The following is a 27968-nucleotide window of genomic DNA, read 5'->3' as shown; positions in this document are numbered from 1 at the left end:
TTTAATAGTACTGATATTTGATTACCTATCAGACATCTTAATGACCACCTTAACAATGGTGGTCTATCTGACATAGCAAAATATCGTTTGTACCGGAAATGTTTTGTGACTTGTAGACACATTTTTGCTAACTGTCTGATTTTGATATAAGTCCAAAAAGGTCAGAAGATTTATGACCCTTAACTGAAACACATTCTGGTTTTTATTTAAAGAGTTGAATGTCTTTGATTTGCTTATAATTGCAATAGTCTACTTTACTGGGAGTCTATTATCACTGTTAGTATTTACTTTATTCCAACTTAGCCTTCTCACTAATTTGAAAAAAATAATTTAATTGGATGTAATATATTTTTATTAGCATAAGAAATAGGAGTAATTTATTTTATATATATATATTATTATTAAAATATAGACATTTGATTATTTTAGTGAATATTTAAGATATAAATAGTATGAAGAAAACAATTGATACAATTTTTTAATACAAAAGAACGTTCTTAAAAACGCTTTGATCGATATTTAAATTATTTTTTTCTTAAAAAATCAAATATAGTACAAAATTGTATAAATGAATATGTAAATAATATTATTTTTTAATTTTGCTGAAATTAACAAAATGTTGGTATGTGGTAAAAAACATTTAAACATAAATCTTATAACAAAAACTGTAATAAGGATACGTAAATAAATAAAATGAAAACAATAAATTTTAATTAACAAATCTAAATGCATTATAATTTTAACAAAAACATAAATACAAAATAATGACAAAAATCGAACTAGTAAATGATCCTGCGAAGGGGCAACATCATTATCATGGGATGGTGCAATTTTCCAACAGTTGGAAGTCCGGTAAACTTAGATGGCTGACACTGCAGATATGTGATGTTCTGATTTTTATCACAAATTTAAGGCTTGTGCTTAGTTTAAGCGTATTCATGTCCGCTCTCCAATTTCTTCATCTGTATTTTAAGAAAGACACGATTACACGTTTAATAGACTAAAATCTATGATTATAAAATTTAAGTTAATGAATGGATGCCTTAAAATAGACTTTAATTGTATATACATTTTGTGTGTGTAAGTGTTTTGATAATTTTGTACAAATGTGTGCGTGCATAACAACAAAAGTTTAAATTGAAAGTATTAAACTTTTGTGTTTTGGGAATGTGTTCAGTAAAAGAGGCTATCATCCCATGAGTATTTAAATCTCACCTCACGTTCATCGGCATGAGTCCTGTATTTCTCTGATGCCTCACTTATTTTTGGTGGAGCTGGCGTTTCTAAAATTTGTGTGTATATAAGAGCAGCAGCAATACCGCCAACAATTGGACCAACCCAGTAAATCCAATGAGATTCCCAAATATCGGTAACAAAAGCAGTACCAAATGTTCTGGCAGGATTCATGCTGGCACCAGTATAACGTATTGTTCCCAAATGTCCAAGGGTAACCGACATGCCAATAGCGAGTGGAGCAGTGAAACGAGAGTCTAAAAAATTGTTAATAAAGAAAAATACAATAAATAAGATTTAAAAAGTAAATTGAATCAAACCTGGTTTATTTGAATCGCATGCTCCAAAAACTGTAAGCACCAAAACTAAACCTAAAAAGAACTCAATACCAACTCCTTGTAGTTCAGTTAGATTTTCTGCAAGTGTTGTATGACCTAAACCGTTATAGTAAGCCTCATCGAGGAGGGTCTGTAGTAAAATAGTAAAAAAATCATTTTAATATTATGAAAGTGAAAAGTTATTCTTTTAAAATTTAGTTTGAAATTATTACGAAAATTCCGGCAGTGAGGTGTTCGTTTTGAAGACCCCCAGTATAAATTATTCTAATTCAATAATTGTAAGATTAGCTGTTATTATATACTAATTTAATAAAGAAGTCAATAAATTTTAAAACATTGACAATTTTTATATAGAAAACAATTTCTAGAAAAGAATAGAAATTGGTCATAATAACATTTTATTGAGAAGAATTTTAGATATAAAGATTCTATTAAATCCTCACTAGTAGGTGGGGCTTAAGTTCGTTTCTAATATTCAAGTCAACCTTCTCGTAAAATTTAGAAATATGTGTTTTCTTTATTAGTGCTACTAGCTGGCACTTTTTTATTTTATTTTCTTATTTGGTTTTTCAGTGCAGTTAATAGATTTTAATTTTTAAACTTAAATAAATTTACGTGGTAAATCATACAGTATTTGCAATTTTTGCTATAAATAAATAAAATATTATTGTCATTTCAGATATATATTCTTTTGTTTTTTTATGTTTTACTTAAACTATATTTCATTAAAGCAAGAGGATAACTTTAAGTAAACCAAATTTTCATTGAGATCATTTTCAAATATTGATATTAAGAATTTTATTTACAACTAAGAGTGCTTGAAGTCTCAAAAAATTATTTACGAACAGTTTGTTGTTGTAATTTAGTACTATTCGAAACCTCGATATTAGGGATTTTTTCGATATTAGAGTTTTTATTATCTGACTTACTCTAACAGCTGCAGTGCCTGCTATAGCACCCAAACACTGGAATATGATATATAATACAGCTCTCACTAGACTAATGCGACCAGCTACTAACATGCCCATGGTAACAGCTGGGTTAACATGACCACCACTAAGGTGTCCAACAATCTATTAAAAAAAGTAAGAAAAATTGATTATGAAAATTATGATTTATAATTATCACAGCAGTAGTCAATTAACTTACAGTGATGGCCATAAAAACACCCAAACCAAATGCTAATGCCTTAAATGTGCCATCTTCTGGTTGTGTGCATGCACCGCATGCAAAGAAGTTTAGAATTAAATTTCCTAAATAAAATATAAAAAACAATATTAAAGAATTTAAATATATATTTTTATATAAAATATATGTTTACCTAAAAATTCACCGATTAAAGCCTGCCATAGACGATGATCCTTCGATTTGAATTCATTTACGCCAAGTGAATATTCGAAATTACGCGCCATAACTGTGAGTGACTTTACTACTTAATTGAAACTTCCGCTAAATTTTGGCAATACCTGAAAAGATATACATACATTAATATAAATAAGTAATAAAATTTGAAATTAAAATTTGTTCAATTGTAGTCTTTAAACCTATTTAGGCAACTACTGTATGTAATTGTAGTCTTTAATTGGCATTAGTCGAACAGTCTTCAAAATTGGCAGACACAGTCTTTGAATACGAATAAGGGAACTGAGTCTGACTGAGTCTAATATTTGAAGACATTTCAGCACGTTGGTGGCTGTCAGTGAATTGTTTGTATCCAAATGTGATAAAATATATACATATATATGTATCCACGTAAATAACATACATACAATTTTGATTAGACAAGTGAGGAAAATATTCCAAGTTGATATGAATTTTTATGTAAACATTGTCGCAATTAAACTGTTTGTCACTTGCATATCCGTTATCTTCAGAAGTGTAAAACAATAAAATGCAAATTATTCACTATAACTGCAGTTTATTTTTATATGCACTTTATACTTTTATGTTTTTACAATAGTGCATTTTTTATTGAAGTTTTGATAAATAAAAATAAGTGAGCTTGGCAAGTAAGAATATTTTTTAATTTATTGGGTAAACTCAATATGGGATATCAAGATTATAGTAGTAATAATAATTAAAATAATATGTAAATAACTATATAAATGTGCGTAATCAGTATAAATCCTATAAAATTGAGTTAAGTAGATTAAAAGCTTACATGATGTTGCCTACGCCTACGTCCTCTGAACTACGTGAAATTTTCACCTCACGCCTTTCACACCTACTGAATATACATTGCATACATTATCGAATAATAATCATATATGTACATTATCGAATAATAATCAAATACCTAATGTATTATTCTATGTATTATTTTAGCAAATTCAAGTAGATAATTGGATGTAGCCACACTTCTATTTCTATTGCTCTATCTGTTGTTAGTACTACCTGTATGTTTTTCTATTTGTATGTCTGCCTATTTCGCTATCCATTTCAACACAAATTATATTCTCATATTTTGCGGGAAATGGTCTTTCCTATTTTATATTTAGTAGACTGAACAATCAAAGCTGTTCTCTATTAAGAAATAATACATGTATTAAGGTTAAATGATACATATATACATTTATTTACAATAAATACTAAAAATATGCAATATCTTTAAGAAATGATTTTTTTAACGGTTTAATACCACAACCCGTTAAATTCTGTAAGTAATCACAGGCGGATATGAAGACCCTTATATAACAACAAGAATTGCAAATTGTGCATCGCGAATCCATACGCTGTCCAACAAAGAGTTAGACAGTGGCGTTTGTAGCTTAGAGATATTTACATGGACGTCAGACTGAAAAAGTCTTCTTAAGCTGGTCGTCTGTATAATTATATACAGTGGCAAAATTCTAACATAAAAATAATATTTTTTCAGGATCAACGTTTTCTTCATTATTAAATTATAAATTTGGCTTCTTAACGTAAGAAAGTAATATGTAGTTTATCGTTGCATTAGAACTAGATTTTTTTTAATTAAGAGAATTATCTTTAACAAAATTTGAAAACAAAAGATTACGAGTTTTGAATAAAATTTTTTTAGAAAAAATAATTCCAATAAACATATTAGACTCCGACATCTTCTTGATTTAATTAATTTTGTATATATGTTTAAAATATTGGTATATCGATGTATGAAAATTGTGTGCGTTTAAGAAGTCCTCTTTTAAGTAAATTTTTATGATTGGAACGAAAATGGATTTATATCTACTACAATATAATTATTTCAAAATAAAACTTTATTACATCACATCTTACATTAAAATAATGGTACGTTTTGATCATGAGATAAAATCATATTTAAGCAAGAGTACATTTCAACTGAATGAGAATTATACAATTTGAAGTGTGATATTATTTAATAAAAATAATATGATAAGCATTTTTTGTATGAATCAATAGGAATTGTGTTTGTGGACATCATATATTTCATATACTTCATGTAATTGTTTATTATCATTATATATTTGGTATATTGTTTATATATATTGGTTTGATGAAGATTAATTTATAATATACTAATATAGTTTCCACTTATAAAATGTTTAAAAAGTTAAAACAGCTTTTATTTACTTTTATTTATTTTATTTTATTTATCGCTTTTTTTGTGAATGATTAATAAAACGAATTTGCTTACAAGATATACGTCTCACGGAGCCTAATTAGATGGATACAGAACCTAACCTGACTAAAAATAGTTATTCGTAAGACATTCTGTCGATTTTTGAAGCTTACTGAATAAAATGTACTAATAATTAGTGATTTAGAAAAATTTATGAACTAATTTGTGCATTATAAAAAAATTCGTATATATAAAAAATTAGTATTTATTCTCTAAAAAAATTTTTTTTATTTGTTAAACATTTCTTTTTTTGGTTAATATATGGCGCAGCAAACCCAGAAACCCAGGGTGCCATTGAGATTAGATACATGTGTTTTTGTAATAAACTTAATTTTTTGTCAAAAATTGTCTTTTATAGTTCTATATAAATATTTTGATCTTTATAGCTATAATACGAGTATTGTATTTAAAAATATTAAATGTTTATATGGTTTAATGTGAATTACAATAATTAGTTGAATGTTAGTTAGTTAGTTGAGGTGGAGGAAGGAATCTTCCTCAATAAGTCGTTTTAAATCCTCAAATCCTCATATTAATAAGTAGAGAAAATATTAAGCTGGAACCAGCCAGAGGCAAGAATCTGGAGATATCGCCGAGTGTGTAGGGGGCTCACAAACTTAAGCCTAGTTCTGAATAAGGCTTGACATAAACACAACAGTTGTTCTGGTGTCCTTTCTTTGAGAGATAGTAGAGACGCATTGCAGGAGATACCACGATCAGCCTACCCTAACGTATAAAAATAGTAGGGTTTGTGATTTTAACTATCTTTGAAGAATTTCAATTCGTTTTACACTAGATATAACATATGCGTCCCATCTGCTTTGTTTCTGTCCGTCGCATGCGCGACACCGCCTTAACACTTTAGGGATTTTCTTTTTTAAGGATCTCGGCAAACCGCAAGACCTCCCTCTGAATAGCATTAAAAGCTTTGCTAAACGTTTTAGTGGTTTCAGCCCTTAGGATTTTAATTATATGGTAACACAATGGAACTATAGGCCTAAGTGAATCTCTTGGGATCATAGGTATAACCTACCTACCAACCTACACTAGATATAGTAAATTTTATTTAATTCAATGTTTGTACAAAATTCATATTTCTGTGGCACCCCACCCCAATTTGACAACGGACTAAACTGAAGTCGTCTATTCTAAATAGTCATAATCACGAATATTTGGAGAACTAAATTACATCGTTTCAGAATTTAGAAAAAAAGTTGTTCAGCATGTTACTTAGCAGTCCCAGAAATAGGAAACGTGTCAAACTTTGAATAAGTTTTTTTCAAAAATCCCACTCAAATGGATGTAGTCACTAGTTAAATTCTTCATATTTTACTAAAAGCTACTGAAATATTCGAAACAGCGCTTTATGGTCAGCCAAACTTCAATAAATTCACTAAAATTTTTGTTGTTGTCTTTTGATTTCAATTTGAACTCTTCTAACTTGTAAATTATTTCTTTTTATCACAAGACGCGTGACTTTCGACAAAAAAAATTAATATTAGCTACTGAAATATATTGGTAATCTCAATATCTCCAATTTTAATATATTTTCTCATATTTAAACCATATTTCTTAATGTTTATATAGATAATATATTATATTATTATACTATGTAATATTATGTATATTATATATAATATAAATAATATATCTAATATCTATATTAAAATCTAATAACTATATCTATATTATATATAATATAGATAATGTAGATATAATATAGATAAATCTGAAGAAGTTTTAGAAACATTAAATACTTAATTATAATTAATGCATTTCTGTATACAAAAATTTAAAAGCCAATTAAATAAAATTTTCTTCTTAGTTGCAGAGAAACTATAAAAATATTTTGTTAATTAATTTTTGTTTGTATAATTTAAAAAGAAAATAAATGTATTTTTATTTGCGAAAAGTATTCAAGATTAAACAAATTCACCGATGTTCTGTGTTTGTTGTCTCAGTACGTTAAGTAAATTGAAATCGAGCAGTAAACAGTGACAATGACATAGAAAAACACTTGCCTTATTTGCTAAATTATTTTTTAAATTACTGGATTCGTTTTTTTTTGCCTTCTATCTGACAAAAACAACAATGACGTCAACTCTGACATGATTGGATAAGCTAAAAGCCAAAATAGAATAGTCATAGAATTAAACATAACATATGATGCCATCTACTTTGGTAAGAAGCACAAGCCCCCCAGTGAACAACTTAACTCCAAATGGTAATTATGTCATTCCACAAATGTAACTTATTTTTTTCTAATTATTTTTGGCATTATATTAAAGATACTTGGTAAACATAACTCAACGTTGCCTCATTTTTATTTAAAGTCTATAAACATTTTTATATTGTCAAAATATAAATGATTTCAAAAAACAGAGTTTTATTGCTTTTCTCATAAAACAATTTCAAGTTCGTTTGTTAGACAAAAATGGCAAGTTTTCTTATAAAAATAAATAATTTTTTTTAAATCTTACAAATAGAATGATTAATTCTCTTGTAAGTTCTTATTTGTTTTTGTAGATGCCAGCTTCATTTCAATTTCGTTGCCAACATTAATCATTGATTTTCAATAGAACCCGCTTCTATTGAAATTCACGCATTGCCTTTAATCGATTGAAATGAATTTTTTTTTTCACCTTTAATCAGTTGAGGTTTAACACGCAAATACGAAATTGTTCACCTAAAGTATTTTTAAGCATATTTTAACCTCAGTATTTTCTTTTATTTTTATAAAAAAATTTTAAACTACAAGAACTATTTCCAAGACCACTGATGACGGGTATTTGGTAATACTCGAAACAGCTGTATGGTCAGCCAAAAATTCAATTAATTAAAATAATATAAAAAAGAATTTTTGTTGTTGTAGTTCATTACTGTTTGAACCTCTTTATAAAAGGGGTAAAAGAGAGAAAAGAAAAATCTCTTCATAAAAAACTTTTATTTATTTTTCAGCTCAAACTAGTAAATAATCACTTAAATGCTGCAGATACCTAGAGATATTATCTGAACTACTGTTTAGAAGAGAGCATATGAACTGCTTGCATAAATTAATTTTTAATAAAATTATTTCCAATTAACCTTTTTCCATTAGTTAATTGGTTAAAGAAAATTTCTTTTAATTGAATATATGTTTGTTAACATATATCAAATCAAATTAATAAAAATAATTAAATTCTTTTGCTTATCTGTTGTTGTAAAAGAAGTCTTGATATCAATATTGTCTTATCTTCATAAGCAATAAAGAAACGCTTATATGTTAATTTTAAACAAACATTCAACAAAATCCAATATATGGATATCTACAATAGTTTGGCCCTCGTTGAATAAACAGTAAATTATACAAAGACTAACCGAAATGCAAAGATCAGTATGCGTGGGAGCTACGGATGCAATAAGATCATACCACAACATTGCATTCAATTTATGCTTTAAGTTATTTCACTTACTAGTCAACAAACTATTTATTACAGAAAGAGTTATTCTCAATGTACTGAGGGTTTATTTGACACACAGAGTCAATTGAACACAGTTACACTCCACAAAATATTCCGAATATTAGTTGCAATGAACTCTTGTTTAAATTTGATAAAAAATTTGCCTTCAGTATGCGTATTCCCTCAACAAAAAATAGGGAAGGAGGCTTAACTGTAATGCAAATGTAGACATTTACTCACACGAGTCAGAAATAGAGCAGATAGAGTCTACTTTATAGACCTAGGGTCTAATAGTTTCGTTCACCTTTGCACCTCTTCTTCAATCAAAAGAATGTATTTAACATCCTAAGAGCTTATTTGCTCGTTATCGCAATAGGTTACCAGTGAAAGAAACGATTGTCAGTAGTGAGAGCGCTATCAAACCTAGTTCAACAGATTATATTACAACCAAAGTATTTGCCAAGTTTTTTAACTTAAGCAGCTTTTTAATCTATTTAATCTGGATTTCTGGATTTCTACAATAGCAAAACGCACTGATAAGCTTACGAAATTCTGCAATTCTTCTATTGAAGCTTCCTTCATTAAGAGTAGCAAATATGATGTAACAGCTGTCTTTACTACTAACGAAAAAGAATCTGCAAAATTTGGTTTAATTCGTCGCTTAATTATGTCAAGACAATGTATATATTGGCTACCGGTAAAAATTTGCATCACTAGGACCTGAATTGATTACCATCAACTATAGTTTTGAAGCTATTTTAGGATTATAACAATGTTAGGACCACCATAACTAATAGCAAAGATCACACGTCAGCTTAGAGATCAAACAAAGAATTATTATTGCCAATAGATGCTCCTATGAATTCACTCAATAATTGAGATGTGGTACGCTGTTTGAATCGAAAACCTTAAGCTATAGATCGATCTTTCTATTTGTCGTTTTATATAGCCTAAACTGACATATTTTGAAAGAAAATTTCTTTCCAAGATTTTTAGTATTCATGAGAAAGCGACGAGTGTCACAGCCGTATAAATAACAATATATATGAGCTTTATTATGACATTAACATTGTTCAGCGAATTAACATCTAACGAGTTCCCTAGCGGGGTAGTGTTGTTAAGATGCACCTATGATCTTGTCCCAGCAAAAATATGTTATAAGCGATAATAGAAAGCAGATGACAAAGTGCAAGAATCTAGTAAAAAGTTGAGTGAATACTAAATAGAATTGCTGTAAAAGACTAAAGAAGTGACACATGCAACAAATGCGTCTTGAGGGAGAGCTACGTCAGGTTGAAACCCAATAACGGATTGTTATGAAGTAGCAGTTGGAGAGCATACTGTTAGAAAATTCTAATTGCATTTTAATATGTAGAGTTAAAGCTCAAAACAATGATCAATTTACAATTTACAACTTCCAATCGTTAACTAACAAATGCGGTAACCACCTTATCAATAGTTTTTACATTGTCAAATCTTTATGTAAAATTTAGTACACTAAATTTATTATTTATTACTTATTTATTATTATTAACATATATTATTATTATTATTTATTAGTTATTTTTACAAAATCAGCTATCTCTTTCTTATAACTTAAATTGCGGTTATTTAAAATTTTGCAGTTTTTTTATCTTTACTGGATTAACAAACGGATTTATGTGACCAGAGTAGATTGCATCAACAGTGATTATATGTTCATATTTTTTTGTGTTCCAGTGTGTCAGTTTTTCATAGTATTAAGGGATTCTGTTTATCCACGAAACAAATTCACTTATAAATCCATGCTTTTAATTTAATGCTAATAAAAAATCATTATAACTTGCCTACTAAAGGTCAGAATGTTCTGGAATTTGGACATATATTTTATGAAAGGTAGTACTGTAGAACGGCGCCATCTATATATGAGAGCTAATATTTTTAAAATCCAAATTTAATGAAAAACAATTACGTTATAATACATTCTTTTTAATATTGTATCTAAGTATCACATCATAAATGACAACTTTATAGTTTAGCATTTCATCATATTAGAGTAGCATACTTTTTGTTTTGTATCTTATTAGTACACACCTGTCAATTACTGAAATATAAATTATAATTTGTTTTTTTATGCATAACCAATTATAGGTAATATGAACACAGCTAATTTTAATAAAATTAGATAATTTCGCATTGCATTGCAAAATGATTAAAATAATAATTACGTTTATTGCATTGGGAAAATCTTTTTTTATTGAATTGAATTGAACTTGAAGTATAAAGAATGATTATAAAAAGTTAACTTTTTCAAGTTATATGCAAATGGGATTAAGATAATTAGTTGGTTAATATAAGGCGATATCTTAAAAGTTTTTTAATTACTTTTTCAGCAATTGATTGAATTATTATAATTTTTTTAAAAGCAAAGTTAGGTTTTATATTACGTCTTCCTATTGATTAATTGACTGAAACCTTGCTTTTTAAAATACAAAAACTTTAATGAGTTTGTAAATATATTTACATAAAAATGTGCTTTGTGTAGCTTAAGTGTTAAAACAACACTAATATTATAGTAGACTATAATTAATAACTAAAGTACTTATATACTGAAGTAGTAATGTGGTTGATATATTATTTCATAAATTTACGTTTTATGTTTTATTAGTAGTTCTACTGATTTTATTATTAATTAAACTTAAATTCTTTACTTAAAAACAATAAAGAAAAGCATATTTTATTATCCATATTACTTATTCTTTAATTATATTATTCTAAAATTTCTTGTTAAAATGGTGAAACAAGCTGGTAAATCTAATACATATCCAAAAACTAGCTAATATTTCTAACAATAGTACAATTATCAATAAATAATTTATCTGTCTTCTGGCCATTCCCGGAAATCTTAAATTAAATGTTTATTTTCGTTTCTTTCCTGTTCAATAACAGATTTATTAAGAGTATTATAGAAAAGATATTCTGGAATATATGTAAATGTTTTTAAAATTTTTGTTCTTGTCTTTTATTTGCTATTTGAATCTTTCTAACTTTTAAATAGTTTCTTTTCATCATAAAGACGCGTCACTCGCGGCAAGAAAAAATTAACGTTTTTTATTTAAAAATACTTTGATCTCGTAGTTACTATATTTATATGCATACGGCTGACACTCTTTTACGTCACTATAATAGTTTTAAACTTAAGACAACATTATTATCTGAAAAGATATATTTTCATTATTCTAGTAAGTATGTTTAATTGTGTATTGCGCTGAAATGTGAACTTTTTGTTATAATTTGAAAAACCAATTATCGAAAGTTACACAAAAACATTTGGTCACTATCAAGGGCGTATATAGAGACTCACTTAATGGACGAGGGGTTAATTTCGAAAACTATTACAAAGTTCATATGAAAACACTTAATTGACAAAAATCTATTTTATCCACTATTTTGGGGAAGTGTTCGAACCCCACAATCTTTCTTGTATATGTCGATAGTGTATCTTATAAAATCTAAATGTTTATTCGAACTACACTAAAAATATTCAATCAATTATATTAGTCTCATTTCGATTTAAATTGTTTTATGTTAACGTTATTAGTTTATTATAAATCAATTTTTAATGTTTTTCATTATTAAAATTAATATAAAATCATAGCTCATCGTTGTGTATTCAAATCCTTCACAATAGATATACATATGTATTAAAAGTTTTAACATCAATATTTTATAAAGAGATTTTTAGAACAGTACTGAACTACAACAACAAAAATTCATTTTATATTATTTTATTTAATTGAATTATTGGCTAACCAATAATATTTAAGACCAATGGTCTTAAATATTTTATTAATTTTATGTTTATTAATTTTAAAGAATATTGGAATAAATAAATAATTAAATTATTAATTAAATAATTAATAATAATATTTTAAGTAATACATATTTAATAATATTTAATAAGCAATTAAGTATTAAGCTATAATAATATTCCTCAAATTCTAGTTTATCTCAACTTTGCTTTTTTAAAATTAGTATTTTATTAGTTTAACAAATGGAGTTATCAATACAATTATGAATATTCTCCATAAAATTGATAAAATCTATTAGTTGCAAATCTTAATACATTTGTTACTTTTATTATAAATTCACAATTCAATATCACAATAATATAATGAAAGCCAAACTATATAACATTTCACTTAAAATATTTAATGAAATAAAATTTTGTTCTTGTATTGTATTTTTGTCCTTGAACTTGGGTCAATATTTAGGTAGAAATTCGTTAACAGATGTGAACACATTGTAATTCTCATTTAGTATGGAATAAACTTCATATAAGTAGAACAAAAAAATTTTGTCGATATTATATATTATTTTAATGAAATTGAATTGAAATGAACCGTATAAACTGGTATGGTTTATAGTTAATGTGGTGTTTATGGTATATACAGTTTACATGATTTATATTAATATCTGCTTTGCTAAAGTTAAGAAGTTTCATTCGTAGCTAAAAGTTAATTTTTTTTTTTGTTTAATTCAATTATGTTATGGTTCAAAAATTAATTTCAAATGAAAAAGTTGTTAAACAGTAATGAACTGCTAAAACTATATACATATAATCAGTTGATTTTTTCTTATTATCTATTACTTAAATATGCATTATATAACACGAATTAAGTTTAGTAGGACGATTTATACGCAGTGCTTGTATTGCATCTATATAAGTACTGAATTTTTATTATTATATTTCACATCATTGAAAACCGAAAAAATTGTTTTTCATCAAATGTTAATTAAAATTTTTAAAAAAGTGTTTATTAATTCATTTTTTTAATGTAATTTTTAGTTTTTTGCTTACATCTTTTGATTTCTTATATATTAATATTTGTAATATTTAAGATTTAGAAATTTTAAGATTAAAGAAAAGTAAACCAATCAAAAAAGTATAAAATCGAAAACAAAGAGAAAACCATCACTAAAGTTAGGATTCAAACATGGAATCTTAGTGACTACTTAACTTAGCAACTCTACCACGTATTCATGTCAATCTCACTACCGAGTCTCACATACTTATTATGTGGAAACAGAACAGCCAAATATTAGTCTGTCTTTGCATTAGTATTTTCAATATTTGATTTATTTAGTTTAGTATATGCTGCTGAGGATTTAGTTTCTTTTAAAAATTATTTGGAATTTAGAATCTCACGTTAATGATACCACTCCATATTTTTTTTTTTTTGGAAATTGCTTACACTATATTGTATCACTATATGAAGTTTGTATGGCTCCACTTAGTTGTAGAAAAGAATGGAGATATTAAATCAGTTATTTCTACAATTATAACAAGTATCATACTCTTTTGTCATAGCCCGGTATGACTTCTTTTGTTACTGAAGCTAGAATTAACATTTTCAGTAAAGCATTTCAACACAATTTCAGCAGCAAAAAAACAATTTTCCGGATACTTTCTACACAGAATGTTTTTTGTTTATCATTTAGATTGTACTAAAATCGATTTAGTTTATTACTAATTACCCTCAAATATTATTGATCAATCTAAGTATATGAATGTTTTTTTTAGTGTACATACATATATAAATTTAACTAATAGTTTCGATATTGGCGTATTATATTTAGCAACAAAGCTCCGTGCTATACTAAACGATTTGAAATTATTCTTCTCATTTGTTTGATTTAATGCAAAAATTATCTTATCTGTGAACAAGCTTTTGATAGTTGTGATTGAATTATTAAGAATTTCGATTCATTTCATATTTTAATCGATTCGAACTTAACATATGTATTTTCTAGACTTCCATCCAAAATTTGTAGGAAGACTGCAGGCATACAGCGTGATTATTCTCCTATTAAAGGTTTATGTTTAAAAGCTATTTTTGCTAATAACAATGCTAATCAAACATAGAAATATTTTACCATTATAAATCATTTATTTATATATTAAGATAAAAATTTGATGTTTACTAAAAAACCTTTCTTTTTTAACTAATATTATGTACAAATATTTTGAGGGTATAAATCATCAATCACAAATATAACAATTTTATTATATATAAACACTTTAATAGATTAAAATTAAAAACAACAAATCAGTTAATAATAAAACAGTTCATGAATTAATAGCTTATATTGACGTTATCAATGATATAATAATCTATATATCATAGCAAAAATAGACAGCACTTCTTAATCTGCGATGGAGTAAGTATATTGCTATGTCCCAAAATAGTACAATGAGGAATTAGTTAAATTTAAATTTGCTTAATAAATCACATCAGATTCAGAATAAAATTAACATATCTTATAGGATTTTAACATAATATTTACATATTTACAATAAGTGTATTTAAATTTGCTAAATAACTAGGTATTTCGGTAAAGCTATGAAGTTTTATGTATATTTTTCTTTTATGTGTATTTGTTTTGAAATATATTTCTTTTTATGTATATTTGTTTTTATGTATATTTGTTTATATTAATTTTGTGAAACTCCAACCTAAGCTAATCACTAATATATTAGATTTAATCTTTTTTTTTTTTTGTTAACTGGTTCTCATTATTTTGAAAGTGCAATTATAGCATATACCTACTTATATTTAGCACTTTTACAAGTTTAATAAAAAAGTACGTTCAAACGTTTAGATGGAGGCTTGACTGTATTTTTAGTTATATTCCCTTTTTATTCTTACTTTTATTTTTTATACATCCATTTAGTTATTTTTATTAGTTTGCGGATGGTGCTAAAATATGCCATCAAATATATAGAGTATAGTCTATACTGGGCTAAATATATACCTTTTTGTTTTTGGCATTTCTCCGGTGATTAGCCTTCACCTTGTCCGGGTATTGTCATTTAGCAATACACTGGGCATGAGTCCCGCTATTGTCATTAGGCAATACACCGTGGGCATGGAGCCATGATCACGGTAATAAAACTCCAGTTAGAGTAAGTATAGTCTATACTGGGCTAAATATACACCTATTTGTTTTTGGCATTTCTCCGGTAATTAGCCTCCACCGTATCCGGGTATTGTCATTAGGCAATATACAGTGGGCATGAGTCCGGGTATTGTCATTGGTGATCGGTGATAAAACTACAGTTAGCATATAATTGGAGGTTTGAACACTAAAATATACAAATTCACACTTCATTTACTACTGAGCTTCGTTTCACTACACTTAATATATACAAGTACAGCAACAAATGCAAATACATAAATATAATATACATATAGTTTTTATAACTGAGAACGAAAAAAAAAAGAATCATATCTCTAATACAACTAAATATGCGATTATGACATCCTGTCAAAGCACCATTTCTTCAAAAATAATTTTAAATAAATAACAAAAATGGAAAACATTGACCTTTTAAAAATATGTTTAAGTGTAAAATGTTAAATAATTTTGTTAAAATTCTGATAAAAAAATTTTAGTAAATATTATCAACGCACTATTTATATGCCTTTATTTACTTTATAAATTCGTATATAATTGTATTATTTTCTGTGGTTTATTTGTTTTGCTATTAAAACCTCTTAGTCACTACTTAAAAGCGAATTCAGAAAAAATTTAACAACAATCTCACACAATACACAGTAATTAATTATTTGATTTTCATCAGATCATTGAATTGTTTTTGTTTATTAAATAATTTTTTTTTAATTATTTTAATTGTTAATTTTTTTAATTAGTTATATATTAATTAGTATTAAATAATTGTATGAACAAAAAAAAACTTATGCTTCACAGATAACTATTGTGTAAGCTTGTGAGATACATTTTTCAATGAATGAATAAATGACTTAGCGATTTACGGATATAAAATAATAAAAATCACAAATCGGTAGTTTCCATATCACAAATTTCAATGCTTCTACTTATATTTCATTGATTGTTTCTGTAGAAATTTTTATTTTTTATTATTCATTCTTTATTGATTTCTTCTTATAAGATATTAATTACTGTCAACCAATTTATTTGTCATACTTGAACGAACCACAAATGCTTTACGGTTCTAGCTTTTAATTTAAACCACAATGAATCTAATATTTGCCTTACTAAACTGAATTTTTAATCTTAAATAACTTAAAATGACTTCACTATGATTCGTATTGAGATATATGACAGTTTATTTAATATTTACAGTAATAATTTTAGGTGTGATCATTAGCCGCCTTCACATTTTTCTATAATTTATAATAAATTTAAAAAAATAATACATTGTAATTTTTCACGTTTCACAAATTTTTAAATGGGTTATATATATGAATACCCAGCACGGATATATACAAGTAGATACACAGTATTGTAAAATTTTTATCTTTGGTAATCATTATGTTGAATGGTTATTATATGCAGAAGGTTTGTGATATACATTTATACTTCTAATATTTTAGAGATAATTGTGAATATATGGGATTATCATGTATTACATTCAAATTTTAGTATGATATAAAATCTGTTCTATAGCATTAGTTTTGGTTTTTTTATTCTTGCTTATATCAAAATAGTGTCTTTATGATTTCATCCAGCGGTTTCAATGTTTAACAAATTTTTCTATATATATGTTTTACGCATTAGGCGTTACTTATTGAACCTTTAATTCACAGAGGTATGTCAGTAGAAGCCTTGCCTCCATTTATTTTCAATTTCAGTTTGAAGACAATAAATATTGTTTTTTTGTTCTAGCAGTTGTATGGTGATGCATTGTTGTGCAGCAAGCTTAAATTATCTAGCTCTCTATAATCCGATTGAAATGATCGGATTTCAGCCCACAATCGTTACAGATAATATGCATTCATCGTCTTGCCTGTACAGACGAATTCTCTTTGAATAGATAAGAATTTGATTAGAATTCTTTTGAATTGTTTGCAAATTCACTATAAACGATACTCTCCGAATCATAAAATCTATCAGCACACCTGTAAAAGTGTATTTTCAGATAAAAGTGACCTCCATTCCTCACTCTGACATTTTTGGTTTCGAATTATTCTTTCATCCCTGGTTAATGAGGCTGATATACTTAACGGATTATGGCATTTTTAACATATTTTTGATTACCAAACTTTATGCTTGTCAGTCGGAATATGTCATAAAGCGTGCTTTAATCTTGAGTTTGTCCAAATTTTCGATCAAAAAACGATAACCACCTAGTTCCACTTCAATAAGTCAATTATACAATGAGTATCGCTTCAAACTTTTTTTTCGATATTTTCTTCATTTTTAGATTTTTAGTGGAAGAGTTCAATTATCGTCTTTAAAGTCCTCATGATCATGGCAGAATTGGTCAAATTAACTGAAAATCAGTCTGTGATTCATGCATTCATTGTAGTGCACATTTTTTGTCATTTTGTACTTTTCTGTGCCTTTTTGGTCAAACTTTAAATTTACAAAAAATGTCAATTCACAACTAATTTTCAAACCAGTACGTTGATTCTAAGTTAGTAAAGTTTTTACTACATAAATGTCGTTATATCAAGAACTTTTGTTAAGCTTGAGACTGGTTGCATCTATTCATCATCATTTTGGCATCACAGTCCAGGATGGACCATTGCCTCCTCTACAATACGCCTCCATTCTTCTCTGCATTTCGCTTTCTTTCTGTGTTGAGTTATTCTCATCGTTCGTATGTTGTCTTCTACATCTTGTAATTATCTTCGTCGCGGTCGTTCTCTTTTTGTACTCCCCTCTGGCTTTGTCTCGAAAATTTTCTTAGTCATTCTTCCGTTACTCATTCCTAGGACGTGTCCATACCAGCTCAATCTTTGGGCTTTTATGTATCGTGTTATAGTTCGGCTTCGTTCAAGACATTCAATTCGTCGTTATATCGTATACGATATGTGCCGTCTTCTAAGCACACCGGGCCAAATACTTTCCTGAGTATTTTTCTTGTTACATCTAATACCAACTGTGAAGTTTTCTCATAATTATATTTTTTAATACATAATAAAACTTATAAAACTTATAGTATGAATAGGTACTTATGTATATAGACGTATCTTCTTTAAATATTTTATATAGAATTAAAGTTCAGTTATATTTTCAACTTGAACTTCAAAATATTGTTGCTTTTTTACCTATCATCAACAATCCATAAAAATTATAATTAACTTCATGTAGAGTTAAAAAAGTGTTGATGATTTATTAAACAATTAAGCAAACATACTTAAGCACCTTAAAAATACTTTTACAAATGTTTAATTGCCAAAGCTCAGATTTGATCAAATCAAGTTAAAGTTAGTCAACAATATTTAAAAATGTTAAAATACTTATTAAGTGTATTGACCGCAGTTAAATATATAAACGAAAAGGCACGTTTGAAGCTGGATTTAAAAAAAAATTAATTTAATACAAAATTTTAAAATATTACAAATCATTTTGTAAAAAAAAAATTAAATCAGCGCAACATTCTACTGAATGATTAAGATGATTCGCAAACAGACTAAGTAAAGGTTATGATCTATAAGAGTTGACATTTGCATGCAATCAGGGTTTATAAATAAACTCGATATGAAAAACGCGTGTCGGTGCTAGTAAATATTGCACCCACTCTCCACTTAATAATCACACCGAAAGCTAATATAAAAATTTAAATAAAAAAATCTATAAAACTGAAAGGCTGTTTTAATAGAAAAATATTTACATACATTACAAATATACAGAATCTCTCTGAGCTGATATGACTAAGGCGACAACTAACGCTAACTAACGCACATAATTGAATGGATCGTCTGCTGTGATGTGATGGAAGTCTGCTACTTGCAGGAAATAATAATAAAGCAAGATTATTCCACTGAAATGAAAACTATTTCACACTTTTATTATTATTTTTTTTTTGTTTTTAATATCAATTAGAAAATATCTTTGGCTACTGTTAAGCGGTTGACTGGAAGTACGTGCCACCGCCACTTAAAATTTTTATGGAACGCACTCTCACAGAAATGTATATAAATCTATGAGGTAATAAAAGAGTACTTTTTGTTTTATTTATAGTAAATTGCATGTCAACATTTCGTACTGGCCGAGAATGCAAATAAAGTTTTGTTAATAAAAAATGTATTCATTCAAATTAATTATATAGCTAATAAAAACTTACCGAGTAACTCAACAATTTTATTTAAAAAAATAAATAAACAACTTTATTTTTTAAATAGTATTTAATGCGGAGGAGCAAATCTACAATCTTAATTGAAGTCAAAGTAATAAATGTTTAAGTCCGTAAAAGTTACACATCATTCGGATTAAATACGCTTTATGCCATATAATTTGCAATAAACAAAGTTTTAACTTGTGCGAATAGATTAAAATATACATTACAAAGTTGGAGATCATAGATATCTTCGCAAAAACTTAAATATGATTTAAATCAATTGAGCTATTTATTAAGTTATCTGAGTTTTAGAGTAACCTCGTTGAAAGCTATTTGATTAATATACCTAAGTATCTGTGATAGAAAAAGTTATTTTTGGCAAATTGTTTTTCAGAGAAATATGTATAAAAAAATCAAACTAATTAAGTTTTAGTGTAGCTTCGTTGAAATAAATGTGATTTATATATATGTGGAAGTTAAGATGTAGATGTTTTTGTTTTTCCTATATATACAATTCCTATAATTTTCCTATAATACAATGGGCTAATAGGCCTAAGTGGATCCACTAGGGATTGCCGGTATAGCCTAACCTAACCTAAAGACGTAGCAACTAGTATTTTAAGAAGAAGAGTGTGTAACTTTAAGTATACAAAAAAAAGGTACGAATCCATTAACGTGAATTAATCTATGATAAAAGCGAAAGCAACTTGTGTATTAGTTAACAGTACCATATATATAACAAATTAAATCAATATATCAAAACTGCCCTTTTAGACTAAAACCACCCCACAAAAAGTTTTGGTTGAAATCCCATAAAAGTGTGGTTAACAACACGCTTTAGTAAACATTTCAATAAATTCTTGATTTCTCTCAGAAATAGAGCCTCAAACACTCTTTTCATAGAGATTAACCTTTATCTGGTATTATTAAAAATCAATAGGTTTATCCATAGATTACGATCACTTAGATTAATTTAAGTTAACGTGTGTGTATATCAAACAAAAAATATAAGAGATTCTAAAAATGTGTCCCTTTGTTATATCACTACTTTACGCGGGATATTTATTCCCGTAAATTCTATTTCCGCGATTTTAGTAGTTAAGGAACCATTGTAATCTAAAAAAGTAATAAAGCTAAAGACATAATTACTTTCTGCTGAATTGCCACTGTTTCTTCCTCTACCTTGTCTTCAGAAGTACTACAATATTCATAAAAGGGAACTCAGAGCCTAAGAGAGTATTTCTTCTTTGGGGGTTTATATTATTCTCTTGAATACAATAACTAGAAAATATCCTCAGTATATATTCTTCAAAAGTAGGATACAAATTTTTAAACGATTTTTGGTCTTAAAGACACAATCGAAACCAGTGTAAAATGACTGCACTCTGCTTTGAAATTTAATTTGTGAGAACACAAATCTTGCGAAATTGATGACGACACAATCAGATCACCATCACATGGGAAAGCAATGAAGATAAGGTAATATACCATTTAAAATACTGAAGATACGTTATTAAAATATTAAGCCGATAAAGTCGAAGATTAGTACCGGAGGAGTGAAACCATTCTTTGACAAGACAAATGCTTTATATTTTAATTCCTTCTATAATGTTTATATATTTAGTAAAAAAAATTTAAAAAAAATTTAAAATAACTTTTTTATTAGCTGTTGAGTATATCTTTACTCCACTTAAATGAAATGAAAATTTCAAATTAATAAAAAATATATCTTTTTATGTTAAGAAGTAGGCATACTTTCGAATACAACTTTGAATAATAAATAGATTTATTATTCTTATACAAAACTTTATAGGCTATTGCTTCAGGGTAAATATTTTTAACATATAAGCTTGTTATTTCTTTATATAAAATGTTCCCAAATACATTCCCAAATTTTATCTGACAATCTAAACAAATTTTATTATTTTATTTTTATCTACCTGTTTGGGAACCTAATTTAAATTTTTTCTACACTCATAAATTATACCAAATTGCCAAAATTTGTGATCATTTCACTCACAAAGGTCAATTAGTAATCTCGAAATTGTTTCAAGATATATAAAATATTCATCAACCTGTTTTGAATTTAATTTGCGTGGGTCTCTCAAAGCAATTCATCATTTATTAGAAATTGAATTTGACACTCGAGCACTTTTGAGATGAACATAGAATGAATACATACTATATTACATATAAACATACGTGCCACGTTCTACTACGACGAATATTATAACAAAAATTTTTTATAAATATATATTTTTACAAATTTTTTTTAATACAACGTGCTAAAATATCAATTAAACTTTTTATTGCTTGTTAAAATATTTTAGGTAGTTAAAAGTTAATAAAACTTAATGAAACTACGTAGGCTACGACTTAAAATAACAAAAATAAATATTAAATTTTTAAAAACTGCAACAGATTTTATTATATTAATTATATACATATAATTAATTGTTATTACGACGAAATTGCAATTAGTTTTTAAAGTTATTACCGGGCTTAGGTCGTTTATTTAACACATAAAATTATAAAAAAATTATAGAAAATTACACTTATTAATTTGGTTTATAGTTTTAGTTTTATATGGTAAATAACCCACCTAATTATTACAGGGAATTAAAAAACTTATTAATCATATATATTATTCACAATATTGCGAATAAAATATTTACAACAGAAGAAGAGACGATAAGACCCACTTAAACCATAGATAAAATTTGCTTGACATCAGAAAACGAAATTATTTAGCGCTGTTCATCTGTCTTTATATCGGTCTATCTATCTATCTATCTAACTATCTTTAAGTTAGCAAACTATTTTCTATGTACTTGAGATAATCAAAATGAAACCTTTCAGATACACTTATAGCCACTTCAGTCAAAAAACATCGACAAACAAATATAACTTTACCAATACCCTTTTGAAGAGGATTATCTATTTTATAATTTTATTTTGGAAGCACTGTTTCAGTGACGTCAATCAAAACTGTCGCTGAGGTTTGTTATTTTAAAATATGGATTCTTTAATAACCACTAAAAAACTTGAAATCATGAAAACTTATTATAAAAAAATCACAATTTTTCGTAACGAATTTTCTTTAATAAAGAGGCTATCTTTTACTTAATAAATAAGTCAACAAACAAAACTGTCGAATTTAGTACAGTAAAAATCTTGAAGAAACGTCCAACAAACATTGCATACGCAAAAACTAAATGTACTACATATTGAACAACCTATGCTCCAACGGTGGCTAGTTGCAACAAGTGGATTATGCAGGAGTTGCAGAGATGAGAAAAAAGCAGAATCCATCAACCACTTCCTGTGTCTCTCTTCAGGACTGCAGACAAGGCGACTTCAATGTCTTGGGTATCACTTTTTCACTGGCCTGGGAGAGATAATGAATATAAACTTTATTTGTTTATACCAAGGATAGTACACGAAGATAACAAAGGTTAGCAACTTGTCTCTCACAGAAAAATCTTTGAGGGAATAGCAATGGGTAATATATGTCTCCGAAAGAAAGTGCTAATAACTGTCAGTACACGTCATCTCAAGCTAACTTAACATGTTGAACAATTTGATCTGGAAATGTCACAGGCCTGTAGTTTTTAATAATATCGAAGATATAACACACATCGTTGTTTCTGATCATTACAGATACATTATCACCAATTCTTTTTGTGTGAAATTAGAGATATGGATTTGGGAGATATATGGTTTTAACAGCACGATGTAATAGCCATATAATATTTCCCAGACGTATAATTTTATTTTTTGCCAATGTGATTTAATCACCAAGTCTAAGCGATTTGCCAACATCGCCTTCTTTTGTGCAAAATAATGCAAAGGATTGTGATTATGATTATGTGACCACTCCATAAACTCTTGTGAATTAGTCAGGTGAGGACCGACCAATATGCCCATCAGTTATCAAAATTTTGGATTCACTGCTATAATATTTATTCTCTTCTAGTTTGAATCTGAAGGTTCAAGAAATAATAGTAATATATTAAAATAAATACTTGATTGAAGAGTCAATTACAAGTGTGTTTCTTTGTATTTCTTAAGCCGCAAAATAGATAACATTAAAAAATTAAATTTTAAATATTTATTTATAGATAAAATTTAAATTTTTTCTAATTAAAATAAAACGTATTCAAAATCTCAAATTAACTTAGCGTAAAATCAAGCAAACATTACATTCATCATAAATGCGCTCATTATTTAATGCTCTATTAACTTAATTTTAGTCACTAGATACAAACAGAAGTGCATGAATATATCATATATAAATACGTGAAATACTTTTCCCGCGCTTAGATTTTTATATTTCAATAAATAATATTTAAATTAAAATTACTGCAGTTTGCTGTTTGGGTAAAAGCGAGTAGTCTATTTTCAATTTAGTTCAAGTTTAAAAATATTTTATCTTTACAATATTATTTAGAATTTTTATCACAGTTTAGTTCAAAGTTAAAATTAATATATGTGAAATGTGGGTTATAAATCATTTATGAATAATTTGCTATTTCCAACTTTACTTATTAACTTTTTAGTATGCACTTGTCAATTAAAAAGTTCATTAGCTTGAACCATGAAATTTGGTCTGAAATTTATTTGCATGCAAAATGCTTTACTTTTATTATTATGGAAACATTTACTTTTCTACACTAAATTATTATTTTTTATATATCTGAATTAAAGGTTTAGATAACTTTTTTAATAGTAATAAATCATAACAACAAAATTTTTGTATATATTTAATTGTATTTTTTGACTGGCCATACCTGAGGTCTTTACCAATAACTCATTAGCTTATCAGTATATATTTATTGGACTACAGTACTAGGCTTAAATCTTTGCATCTACCAAAATTGCGAAATATTGATACTTTCATTTGTTGCTTGAAAGTGCCCAATACTGCACGAAAGCCCATTATCTAAAAATTCAACTTTTCCAATAACAACAAAACTTTAGATTTAATATATATAAGAAATTAACTACTTTAGTCATAAAAAGAATAATTAAAAACTCTATCCTTCAACATCAGGGTCGATACGTATAGTAGTAAGCACAATACCGTCTTATACATCTACTTCATTATTATATGATGCTAAATATATGATATATAAAGCATAACTTAAAACCCTTATCTAGAACAGTGGTTCTCTTCCGGTTGTACGTGAGATGGTTAAAAATGGTCCGTGAATCATATTTAACATGTACATAGCATGTAATATGTTATAAAATAATTATATACATATTTTATATCCTATATAATGTACCTAAGCACTTATGCAATTCATTATAGATTACCCCAGAGTAGCATAAAGTACATTAAAATAATTATACAATTTATTATTCTTAAACTTTGTGGTCCCTACTAAAAAAAAAATATCATAATGGTCCTTGGTCAAAAGAAGGTTGGGAACCACTGATCTAGAAGAAAAACAAATGTTTCCACAGTTGACTCTAAATTGTCAACCGCAAATGTGTTTAAAGTTTCATACATTAATAGTATTCTAATAGTATTCTATCAATATATTGTATTGATAGAATATATTGTATTAATAGAATACTCGTAGAATAGACGGGGTACTGGGTCCCAGTGGAGTGGACCGCGATGACCATGGCTAATCTTCTGTGCTGCTTAATAAATTGCTAAAATTAGACAATTTACAAATATATAAAGTAGATAGTAGATCAATAGCAGCTGGTATCTGGAATATAGGCTGCCTTAGGTAGTAAGAAGTAAACTCTTTGTGAATACATTAAAAAAGTTTAAGGAAACAAACTTACTTTAGAAATTTTGGATAAGGTAACTCTTATTTTATCAAATATAGTTTTAAGAAAATAAAAAACCTATTAAACACCTTCTAGCAAATGCCAAATAATGCCAGAACAAATGAGTAATTCAACTGAAATTGGTCTCTAAATATCACAGCTTATAATTTGTATGTATTAAAAACTGGTTAATTTGCTGTGATCAGCTGAAAATTCTTACATAAATATATATTTGTCAAATTTTTTCACTAAAATTCAATTTCTATATATTTTTATTATTACGCCTTGTTCGGCCTGTTATGATACCGCACTGCCGCTATACTGGACATAGGTTATCTACAAGTAATTATCATTGCTTTATTTGCAACAAGATGTCCCGCAGTTCATTAATGCTTAACTCCATATATATATATATTTATATATATGTTTTTATTTTCTCCAGTTACTTTTTTAAAAAACTACATGTTATAAACAACCAAATTCATTCAACTTCGGCTTAAAACGACTTCTTCTATAAGATTCTAATTTTTTTATATGGAATCCTTAGAGACTATTCGTTTCTTATATCATTGACAAAGACATATATCTTCTTTATATTGACAAAATCAATAGCTCAATAATATTGTGAAAAGTACAGAAAGTAATTTTTTTAAAAACAAAAAAAGATAAAAAGATATGTTAGTTCAGTTTCGGAGAATGTCAAGTGTTATCTTCATATCACTAAACACCTACACTTATAAACAATTCATTATATTCACTTGTCAAAGTATATAAGTAAAAAAAAATAAGTAATTATATACCTGAAAACAATAACAATATATTACATTAACAATACGTTTTGGTTTAATAATTAAACAAAAAATAAAGTTTAAACATGCAAAAACGATTAAACGTAGTTCTGTTACACAAATTAAATTCTGTAATTAAATGTTAGTTAATTCAAAGAAATTAATTAAAATATCGGATTCTAACCAGTTGAAGCTTTCTCCTTTCTGGAATCCAAATGCGATCTCTGCTCTAAGATATTGGAAAAGGAGTTATATATATAACACTAAGAAAAGACATGATCTTTTATTAGAATCCCTTACTTCATATCATAATATTTTCAAATCTGTCATATAGTCCTAAGCTTCACTGTATATTATATGTAAGTTTGTTAAAATATATTGTTTCAGGTAATAACATAGTTCCCACAACGTGAATTATAATATATATTACTAAATAATAACAATAAGTAATTATATGTTATGTGATTATAATAAAAAAAGCTGGTTTTATGAATTTGAAGCGCATTAACTTATGGAACTGATACCCTGGTCTTAGAAACCAAGTTACATATATGTATATATAATTGTAATCTACAGACAATGTAAATTTTTAGTGTTAATAATCAGATTATAATATTATTATATATCAATAATAATAATATAATAATCTAGTATCTTGCTAGATGTTTAGTATTTGAAGTGCATTAATTTTTGGAACTGATTAGAGATACCAAATAATGTACACATGTAATTCTAATCTTCAATCATTGTAAAATTATTAATATTAAAGTTATTAAAGTTATTAATATTAATTAATATTATTATTAATAATATAAAATTTAAGCAGATATTAATAAAATACTATACAACTGGTTTAGAATCTATACAATTGATGAAAATATCAGGACATACGTAATTCGTGATTATATTGATATTTGATAATGATTTATTGCAAATATATCACAAAATATCTCTGAATTTGTATAAACAGGAAATTTTAAACATTGAAAAGCACTTCATACATAATAATTGTTTAAAGTGTGAACTGAATTTATTCTTTGTAATTGGCATGAAATAATATCTTTAATTACATCGCTTAACTGTATTATAAATAATTATTTTTATTAGCAAAACAAAAATTTTTTATTTGCTATAATTTAACAAGCTTCTAAGATCATAAAATAAGTTTAAATGGGGAAATAAAATTTTATACATTTAAAATAATGTTATAACAATTGTAGTTGTCTGTAAGGACTGTAAAAGTAATATAAAAAGGTAATAAAAAATTTTTATTATCTATTTATCTAGCACAATATATGTTAATAAAATTAATTTAAAATAAACTAAAATTAAGCATTTTGAAAAAAAATATTAAAAGTTTTTTTTTATTAATACAAGCATATATGTAATTCATTTTGCGCACTTTAAAAATGAAAATATTTATATTATTAAATACACAAATTAAATTTTTATTAATTTTTTTTATAAAAACGAGTATCTGTTTTTTATAAAATAACCGTTAGTCTTTTATCAAATGTATTTTAAGCACCTACTTATTTATTATAAATAGCTTAACTGTATTTTATTTTATTAAAATTATATTCTAAAATTTATAATTAATTTTCTAAAAATTTAAAATAAATTACGCACCTTTTAAAAAAAAATTTTGCTATTAACAAAAAAACACGATCA

At 26.7% G+C, this 27968-nt stretch overlaps 1 protein-coding gene across 3 annotated transcripts; it reads right to left on the bottom strand.

Annotated features, from left to right (window-relative positions):
• Nucleotides 1–698: 698 nt before the first annotated feature.
• LOC119684716 (aquaporin AQPAn.G) lies at nucleotides 699–27968 on the bottom strand. 3 transcript variants are annotated; one of them, XR_005252753.1, is made up of 7 exons: nucleotides 27927–27968; nucleotides 2893–3037; nucleotides 2721–2824; nucleotides 2501–2644; nucleotides 1554–1701; nucleotides 1070–1490; nucleotides 699–1007 (listed from the first exon to the last, which is right to left on the bottom strand). XR_005252753.1 is itself a non-coding variant. In XM_038098815.1 (7 exons), the coding sequence occupies exons 2-7, from the start codon at nucleotides 2981–2983 to the stop codon at nucleotides 927–929; spliced, it is 798 nt and encodes a 265-aa protein (XP_037954743.1). In that variant the 5' UTR covers nucleotides 2984–3037; nucleotides 27927–27968; the 3' UTR covers nucleotides 699–926. The 3 variants fall into 3 exon arrangements, 1 of the variants encoding a protein (XP_037954743.1); XR_005252754.1 differs by lacking the exon at nucleotides 27927–27968 and adding an exon at nucleotides 3116–3200; XM_038098815.1 differs by having other exon boundaries at nucleotides 699–962; nucleotides 1216–1490.

This window comes from Teleopsis dalmanni, chromosome 2, assembly GCF_002237135.1.
Source record: "Teleopsis dalmanni isolate 2A chromosome 2, ASM223713v2, whole genome shotgun sequence".
In the NCBI taxonomy this organism is placed as follows: domain Eukaryota; kingdom Metazoa; phylum Arthropoda; class Insecta; order Diptera; family Diopsidae; genus Teleopsis; species Teleopsis dalmanni.
The sequence above is the reverse complement of the archived record's forward strand: the minus strand, read 5'-3'. Positions and strand labels throughout refer to the sequence as shown.

Coding starts and splice junctions, on each gene's coding strand:
- LOC119684716 (XM_038098815.1), bottom strand. CDS start 2,983: ATGGCGCGTAATTTCGAATATTCACTTGGCGTAAATGAATTCAAATCG. Junction 1,702..2,500: donor CAGGCACTGCAGCTGTTAGA/GTAAGTCAGATA, acceptor ATTTTACTACAG/ACCCTCCTCGATGAGGCTTA. Junction 963..1,215: donor CTCATGCCGATGAACGTGAG/GTGAGATTTAAA, acceptor CTTAAAATACAG/ATGAAGAAATTGGAGAGCGG.